Here is an 8,871-nt window from a genome sequence, read left to right on the forward strand (position 1 = left end):
TATGTCAGTTCTGTTCTCTCTATTCGTTTCACCCTCTCCTTCCCCACTCCCTCTTCCATGTCCTCATGTCTGTTCTCTATGACTGCATGTCTGTTCCTGCTCTGCAAACAGGCTCATCTGTTACCGTCTTTCTAGATTCCATACACATGCATTAATACATGATACTTGTTTTTCTTTTTCTGAGTTACTTCACTCTGTGTGACATGTTTACATTGTTTTTATAATGTATTTTTTTTTATACTGTATTTTTGTATGCAGCTCAGCTGAAGATAGACATTTCTCCTGCACCTGAAAATCCCCATTACTGCCTGACCCCAGAGCTGCTTCAAGTGAAGCTTTACCCTGACAGTAGGGTTAGACCTACTAGAGAAATTTTGGAGTTTCCTGCAAGGGATGTCTATGTTCCAAACACTACTTACAGGTAACACATTTTAATTTTGGAGAATTCTGAAGTAAGGTACAGTATATTCTAATATTAATATAGAATGAAAGTCTTGCAAAATCCTTTGTAGCTTTGCTACTTATTTCATGTCTTACTTCATGATTTTACTAATAGCTGTAATGCATTTAGCTCTTGCTATGTAACAGGTATGTTAATTACCTTACATACTTTATCTTTTTTAATCCTCATAACTTGAGGTAGGTATTACCTTCATTTTAGAAGTGAGTAAACTGAGGGATAGAGAGTTCATACCTAACTGTGTTGGAGCTAGCATTTGAATTGTGGGTTGCTAGTTTAAAACATTTGAATTTCTAGTTACTGTATTTCCTCAGATGTTCTTATTGGCAGAATCTAACATTACACATGAATTAAATGTACCTGTACTATGTTCTAATAATTAATCAACAGTATTTGGTGTAATTCTATATTATGAGATCCCCTGGAGAAGGAAATGGCAACCCACTCCAGTACTCTTGCCTGGAAAATTCCATGGACTGAGGAGCCTGGTAGGCTTTAGTCCATGGGGTCGCAAAGAGTCAGACATGACTGAGCGACTTCACTTTCACTTTCTGTATTACTCAGAGTACTCGACATGAGGTTGTTGGATAGGATTTTAGACTGAACGCTGCATAACTCCAGGGGTACCGTTTACATGTTCTCTATGACTGAGGCCCCCTTTGTTTGTGAATGCTGAGATCAGGACTTGACATGTCTGTTGGGGTATCCAGCAGGGCACCTCAGACACAAGTTTCTGCCTCAACTTCCTCACTTTAGTATATTTCACCACCATTTACCCAGTTCCTGAGGCAAAATTTTTGGGATCAAAATGATTTCTCTTCTTTTGTATTCCTCACATTTACTCCTCCAAGAAGTTTTGTAGGCTCTGCTTCAAAATGAATCCCAAATCCAATACTCCTTACCTCCTCCACCTTTGAAATTCTACTTGTCACCATCCAGATCAGCACTGTCAAGCAGAAATATAATGGGAGCCACATTTGTAATTTTCAGTTTTATAGTTTCTATATTAAAACAATAAACAAATGAAATTAATTATAATCATAGGTTGTTTAGTACAGTATATCTAAGACAGTGTCATTATACCACATAGTAAATGTCAAAAATTCTTTTGCCTTTTTCCACTCCTTTATCTTCAAAATCTGGTGTGTATTTTACACTTAAAGTACATTTCAATTCAGATGCGCTGCATTTCAAATGGTTGATAATCAATAGAACTAGATACTAGAATCCTAGATGGCTGCTGATCTAGAATTTTGTGTACATTTTAAAATTTGATCTTCTTACTTCTACCCATGCCTCAGTCAGTTCTCAATGTTGTAGTCAGAGAGATTTTTAAAAGATATAAATCTGATCATTTGGTCCCATGCCTTAAAGTCCTCCAATGTCTTCTATTTTAAGCAGAAAAATAATGATGGCTATAAGACTATGTGATCTAGCTCCTTCCTTTCTCTAACTTCGTATCCTACTAATCTCTACCTTGCTCATTTTAGCCTCAATGGCCTTTGTATTCATCCTTGAATAAACAAAATTCTGCCCAAGATTTTTTTATTTTTTTCTTCTCTTTGCCTATCTTTTGCCAGATTATCACATGACTTGATTCCTTATTCAGTCATATATCTACTTAAAGGTCATTCTCATCACCCTACATAAAAGATCCATTGCTTCTCTCCTCCAACTTTTACGCTTCCTTATATTTGTCATTATCTGGCATTACAATATGTATTGAATTGTTATATGAATGTAATTACTGTAAAGGGCAAGGGCTTGTCTATTTTGTTTACCACTTTATCTCCAGCATATAGAATAGTGTGCTAGCCTGTGGAGAGTACATAGTAATACTTACTCATTGTGTAAAGAAATAAGACACTGGATGGTGGTATGAGTGGGATTTGGAGTCGCACTGGTATGGGTACAGTATCTGACTCCACTGTTTACTGTTTAGTTGCTTAGAACAGATGACTTAGTTTATTGGCACTCAGTTTTATTAATCAAATATGGGATGATACCTGTCTTCTTTTGTGAGTGTATAGAGCACAAACCATTGCATGTGATTGGCACTTAATGTGAGTAAAACTCCTGGAATATAGGGTAAATGAAATATATACTGCTTTTAAAAGAAACATGTGTAAAATAAAAAAAAAAAAAAAGGTTAAAAAAAAAAAGAAACAGGTGGTACAAATATTTTCCTATAAGTTTTCAGTTCAGTTCAGTTCAGTTGCTCAGTCGTGTCTGACTCTTTGCCACCCCATGGACTGCAGCACACCAGGCCTCCCTGTCCATTGCCAACTCCTGGAGTTTACTCAAACTCATGTCCATTGAGTTGGTGATGCCATCCAGCCATCTCATCCTCTGTCATCCCCTTCTCCTCCTGCCTTCAATCTTTCTCAGCATCAGGGTCTTTTCAAATGAGTCAGTTCTTTGCATCAGGTGGCCAAAGGATTGAAGTTTCAGCTTCAGCATCAGTCCTTCCAGTGAATATTCAGGACTGATTTCCTTTAGGATGGACTGGTTGTATCTCCTCGCAGTCCAAGGGACTCTCAAGATTCTTCTCCAGCACCACAGTTCAAAAGCATGAATTCTTTAGCACTTAGCCTTCTTTATAGGCCAACTCTTATATCCATACACGACTACTGTAAAAACCATAGCTTTGACTAAATGGACCTTTGTTGGCAAAGTAATGTCTCTGTTTTTTAATATGCTGTCTAGATTGGTCATAACTTTTCTTCCAAGGAGCAAACGTCTTTTAATTTCATGGCTGCAGTCACCATCTGCAGTGATTTTGGAACCCCCAAAAATAAAGTCTGTCATTGTTTCCACTGTTTCCCCATCTATTTCCCATGAAGTGATGGGACCAGATGCCATGATTTTAGATTTCTCAATGTTGAGTTTTAAGTCAGATTTTTCACTCCTCTCTTTTACTTTCATCAAGAGGCTCTTTAGTTCTTCTTCAGTTTCTGCCAAAAGGGTGGTGTCATCTGCATATCTGAGGTTATTGATATTTCTCCTGGCAATTGTGATTCCAGCTTGTGCTTCATCCAGCCTATAAATTTTATATATATTTTATTTTATCTATATAGATATATGTGTATATATACATATGGCAACTTAAAAGAACAGGGAATAAAAAAGTGAGCCATGGTTGGTATTGAACAACTTAGGTGTTATCAACCCTGTCTCTTATCTAGTATATGACTCATGCAGAACATTCCTAACTTGTGTGTATCTATCTTTCTTCTACTTGGATTGTTTCAGAGACAGGTAAAATGAAAATTGGGGACTTTGAAGGGTCTTTTCATTTTTCTGTTTATCTTTTAAAATTTATTTACATATATAGATTTTAAACAAATTATATGAGTATACTTAGAGTTCAGTTTGTGCCATAAGGTTTAAAATTAAAAGCAGAGGTCCTTCATCTTGTTCCAACCATCCTTTCCCTACCTTGATGTCTAATCTTTATTGTCAGTCACTATGGTCTATTAGTTTTTGCTCCTTCTTTTGTTGTTTTATTCCTTGTTTTTAAATAACATGTTCATGCTGCTGTTTCTTGATTCTTTTTCAATTTAAAATATCTACTGATTGCTATAGATGGTGAAGATTTAACTCTGATATCCTATTCCTTAAAAAAATACATATACTTGCATAAACCTTGAAAAAAAATACTTGTCATCTCTGTAAAGCTTCTTGCAATACAGTAAAATCCATCAGATTATTTCCTCTCTTGTACCTTCCTTAGTCCCTTTGCAACTAAATTATAAGTTAGTATAACAGGGGAAGTTTTCAAGGCTCACTTGGCTTACTGTACAATTGTTGTCTTGGAGCCTGTTCACCATTTTCCTAGAAATTCTGTTTGCATTTATTTTGCAATGGAGTTCTTATTTCCGATGTATTTTTTGTTCTTGGTTTACTCATTATACTGAGAGCCTTCAGTATCTCCCTGGATTAAGGTGTTGGAAAGTACCTGGCACATATTAAATGCTTGATAAAAGTTAGTCATTAGTGTCAGGCTTAGTTGCTTATTTAAAGATAAACAGAGCCTTAAATCTTTAAGGTTGTAGGTTACTGCTTTGTCAAATAAATGTAATCATGTTGTTAGACGTATGATTGTCCTTGGGATTACACATACGAATTTAGAAAAATAGTTTTATGTTTGCGATGGAATCCTTGATTTTATATTTTTTAAAATGTCATTGAAACCTCATTTTATAAAGGCTTACTAGGGAGATTGTTAATCTTATTTTCATGACCTTGAACTGCACATTTCACACCAGTTGAGTAATTTTGCCCTGTTTGATTTGCCATGAAAACACTTTGGACTTTGATAAAAGGACCAACATTTGGTTACTTTCTTTTCCATTTTCAGAACTGCGTTGGATGATCACTTAGTAAATGCATAAGTACAATGCTTGTGGTTCTTATGGGGAAAAAAAGACATCTGATTATTCTATAACAAAATGTGGAATAGGTAACAATATATTTGGAACAGACTTTATAAGGAAGTAATTAGATACACAATAAATACTGATTCATGAATGCATTTTTGATTAATGAATAAGTTAATCGATTACCAAGAGTTATGCTATTAGGAAGAAAAAGTACAAGCATGAAAACATGCTGATACTAGATTGACAGTGTGTAAATAGATTATACTACAGTATACACAGTGTGTAAATAGATTATACTACAGATTATACTACAGTATATACAGATATAATAGTAAACTACAGTATACTATAGTATACTATATACTATAAGAATACTTGCTCTCAGTAAAATTTATACTAGTTCAGTGTAACCTCTTGGTATAGAGATTTTGTAGTAATTCACTAAAAGCAATAAGCTATCTTTGGTGCTCTTGGGATTTTTGCTATGGTTTTTCACTATTTTAATTTTATAATTCGCTGGATTTATTTTTCTGTCTTTAATTGCTAAGTGCCAGTTGAAGGGGTCCAGACAGTGATGCTGCAAGATTTCAGAGTAAAGGCCTCCATTTACTAGGATATTTGTGGAAGAAGTGAGATTATCTGCTTTGTTGTGGTTCAGTTGCTTAGTCATGTCTGACTCTATGTGACTCCATGGACTGCAGCATGCCAAGCTTCCCTGTCCTTCAGTATCTCCTAGAGTTTGCTCAGATTCATGCCTACTGAGTTGGTGATACTGTCTAACCACCTCATTCTCTGCTGTCCCCTTCTCCTTTTGCCTTCAGTCTTTCCCAGCATCAGGGTCTTTTCCAAATGAGGTGTCTCCTTGCATTAGGTGGCCAAAGTATTGGAGCTTCATCTTCAGCATCAGTCCTTCCAATGAATATTCAGGGTTGATTTCCTTTAGGATTGACTGGTTTGATCTTGTAGTCCAAGGGAATCTTCAAGAGTCTTCTCCTGCACTGAATTCAGAAGCGTCATAGGAGGCAGTGACCAAAACCATCCCAAAGAAAAAGAAATGCAAAAATGCAAAGACAACAAAAAAAGGTTGTCTGAGGAGGCTTTACAAATAGCTGAGGAATGAAGAGAAGCAAAAGGCAAGGGAGAAAGAGAAAGATATTAGAATCTTATTAGGATTTTATCTTAAATCTAAGAATCTTACCTTAAAAGTGCACATGAATTCTGTTTTCTACTTCATAAATCCACTTCATATAAAAATAGTTATTTCCTCCCTAAAACAAAAAAGTGATATTCCTGGGAGATGTGCCATGTTAATCCCATGGACTTGCATTTGTCATTTAGCTGTGCCTTCATGAGAATGTGTACCCCAATTATAGGCGCATAAGCCTACAAAGCAAGATCCAGATCTCTTCCAGGTATTCAGGGTTTCCAAAACCTGACCCCAAAAGACTTGTTTAACCATTTCCTGCCCAACACAAACCCTCGGCTCTAATCAAAATTATTTATTTCAAAACCCTGCTGTATACTTTGCTAATGCCATTTCATTTATCTAGAATGCCTCCCTAAACCTTTCTGCTTGGCAAGGTCCTATATGTACTTCAAGGTAGCACAGGAAGACTGTACCACTTATACTGTGACATGAGAGCCATGTAATTAGTTTTTCTTAAACTAGGTTATCATATGATGATAGATCTCCCTTTAGAATTGGGGTTCTTAGTACCCTTTGGCAGTCCTGTGAATCCTCTGGAAGTATGGTAGTGCCATTAAGGTATATAAAGAAATGAGGAGAATGTGAAGAAGTAAAAGGGAGGAGCAGCAAAGGCAGTAAGGTTTTGATGGAGTTGTTATTTAATAAGTTGAGTTTGAAGAGGCTATAGGATATCAAAAGGAGAAATGGCAGGTGGCAGTGGAAGAAGGGGAAGAAGGGGAACTGGAGAGAGAGAGAGACGTAGATTTGGGAAATTTATTCATGGAAAATAAATGAATCCATAAGAGAAGATAGAATTTCTGAGGTCCGAATAGAAGAGATGTTTGAATATTGTACATGGGTCCACAGTGCTAAATACTAGGAAGACGTCGGGCATTAAAGATGGACTCGGACTTTCCTGGCAGTCCAGTGGTTAAGACTCCGCATTTCCACTGCAGAGGAAGTGCAGAATCTGCATGCTGCGCTGGCTCAGCCAGAAACAAAGGCAGACATGGAGAGTAGTAGTACTGTGGAAGCAAACTAACTGAAGGTCAACTTTGAGAGGAGAATATTGTTATTAGTAAATAGTAAAGAAATCAAAGGGAATGTGGACTGAGAGGTCACTGGATTCGACAGTTGTGTTAGTGGTGCAATTAGAACCCTTTTGGCAACTTAGTGAGGCCCGAGGACATAATTTTGTGAAGCATAAAGAAAAAAATCCTTTCTCTAACAGAATTCTCTCTCAATCTGAGCTTTATATTTATATGCAGGAAAAAACTCAGTATTCCTGAAAGAAACAAAATGCAGCACATTGTGTGAGAATTTTTAAAAACTGGAAAACAGAGAAAAAAATGTTATATTAAATAACATTATTTTGCATTTGAAAGCTTCCTACTTTTTGGGGGAAAAATGCCATTTTGGCACTCTTGCTTTCAAAGGTCAATTTTGACAGCTTGAATGTGGTTCTGAAAATGAAAACTAATTCCTGCCTTTTTGTATTTTTTGGAACAAAATATTTGTGTAGGCTCCACATAGATCATAAATATTGGAATGTGTCATATGCTAAAAATATATATTGAACAATTTAAAATACATAATGGTGAATATTTATTGATTAGTGTGAGTCACTACATAACTTGGACACAACAACTGTGGAAAATTTTTAAAGAGATGAGAATATCAGATCATCTTACCTGCCTCCTGAGAAACCTTATGTAAGTCAAGAAGCAACAGTTAGAGCCAGACATGGAACAATAGACTGGTTCAGAATGGGGAAAGGAGTACGTCAAGGCTGTATATTGTCACCCTGCTTATTTAACTTATATGGAGAGTACATCATGCAAAATGCCGGCCTGGATGAAGCACAAACTAGACTCAAGATTGCTGGGAGAAAATATCAATAACCTCAGATATGCAGATGATACCATCCTTATGGAAGAAAGTGAAGAGGAACTGAAGAGCCTCTTGATGAAAGTGAAAGAGGAGAGTGAAAAGGCTGGATTAAAACTCAGCATTCAAAAAATGCAGATCATGGCAGCCAGTCTCATCACTTTATGGCAAATAGATGGGGAAACAATGGAAACAGTGAAAGACTATTTTCTTGGGCTCCAAAATCACTGCAGATGGTGATTGCAGCCATGAAATTGAAAGACCCTTGCTCCTTTGAAGAAAAGCTATGACCGATCTAGACAGCATATTAAAAAGCAGGGACATTACTTTGTCAACAAAGGTCTGTCCTGTCAAAGTTATGGTTTTTCCAGTAGTCATGTATGCATGTGAGAGTTGGACCATAAAGAAGACTGAATGCCAAAGAATTGATGCTTTTGAACCACCACAGTGTTGGAGAAGACTCTTGAGAGTCCCTTGGACAGCAAGAAAATCAAACCAGCCCATCCTAAAGGAAATCAGTCCTGAATATTCATTGGAAGGACTAATGCTGATGCTGAAGCTTCAATCCTTTTGCCACCTATTGGGAAGAGCCCACTCATTAGAAAAGACCCTGATGATGGGAAAGATTGAAGACAGGAGGAAAAGGGGACGACAGAGGGTGAGATGGTTGGATGGCATCGCTGACTCAATGGACATGACATTGAGCAAGCCCTGGGAGATGGTGAAGGACAGGAAACACTGGCATGTTGCAGTCCATGGGGTTGCAAAGAGTTGGACATGACTGGGTGACTGAGTGACAATGATGACATAACTTCGGGACTATCCTTTTTTCTTTTTTTTAAAAAAATTAGTCTTTAAATATTGAGTTTAATTCAAGATTTTATTTCTCTTTGATGGTTTCTTTAGAAACTTAAAAAAATAAATACAAATGATATTATGGTCAGAATATCCTCTAA

The 8,871-nt window shown here is 36.6% G+C and overlaps 1 protein-coding gene across 5 annotated transcripts in view; it reads left to right on the top strand.

The window, feature by feature from the left end:
• The window catches only part of DOCK7 (dedicator of cytokinesis 7), a 184,372-nt gene that overhangs the window by 61,929 nt on the left and 113,572 nt on the right, over window positions 1–8,871 (top strand). For all 5 annotated transcript variants that reach the window (XM_043461118.1, XM_043461119.1, XM_043461120.1 and 2 more), the window contains exon 14: window positions 259–421. In XM_043461118.1, coding sequence (XP_043317053.1) covers window positions 259–421 — 163 coding nt within the window. The remainder of the gene's footprint in view (window positions 1–258; window positions 422–8,871) is intronic.

Source organism: Cervus canadensis, chromosome 2 (genome assembly GCF_019320065.1).
Source record: "Cervus canadensis isolate Bull #8, Minnesota chromosome 2, ASM1932006v1, whole genome shotgun sequence".
Taxonomy (NCBI): Eukaryota; Metazoa; Chordata; class Mammalia; order Artiodactyla; family Cervidae; genus Cervus; species Cervus canadensis.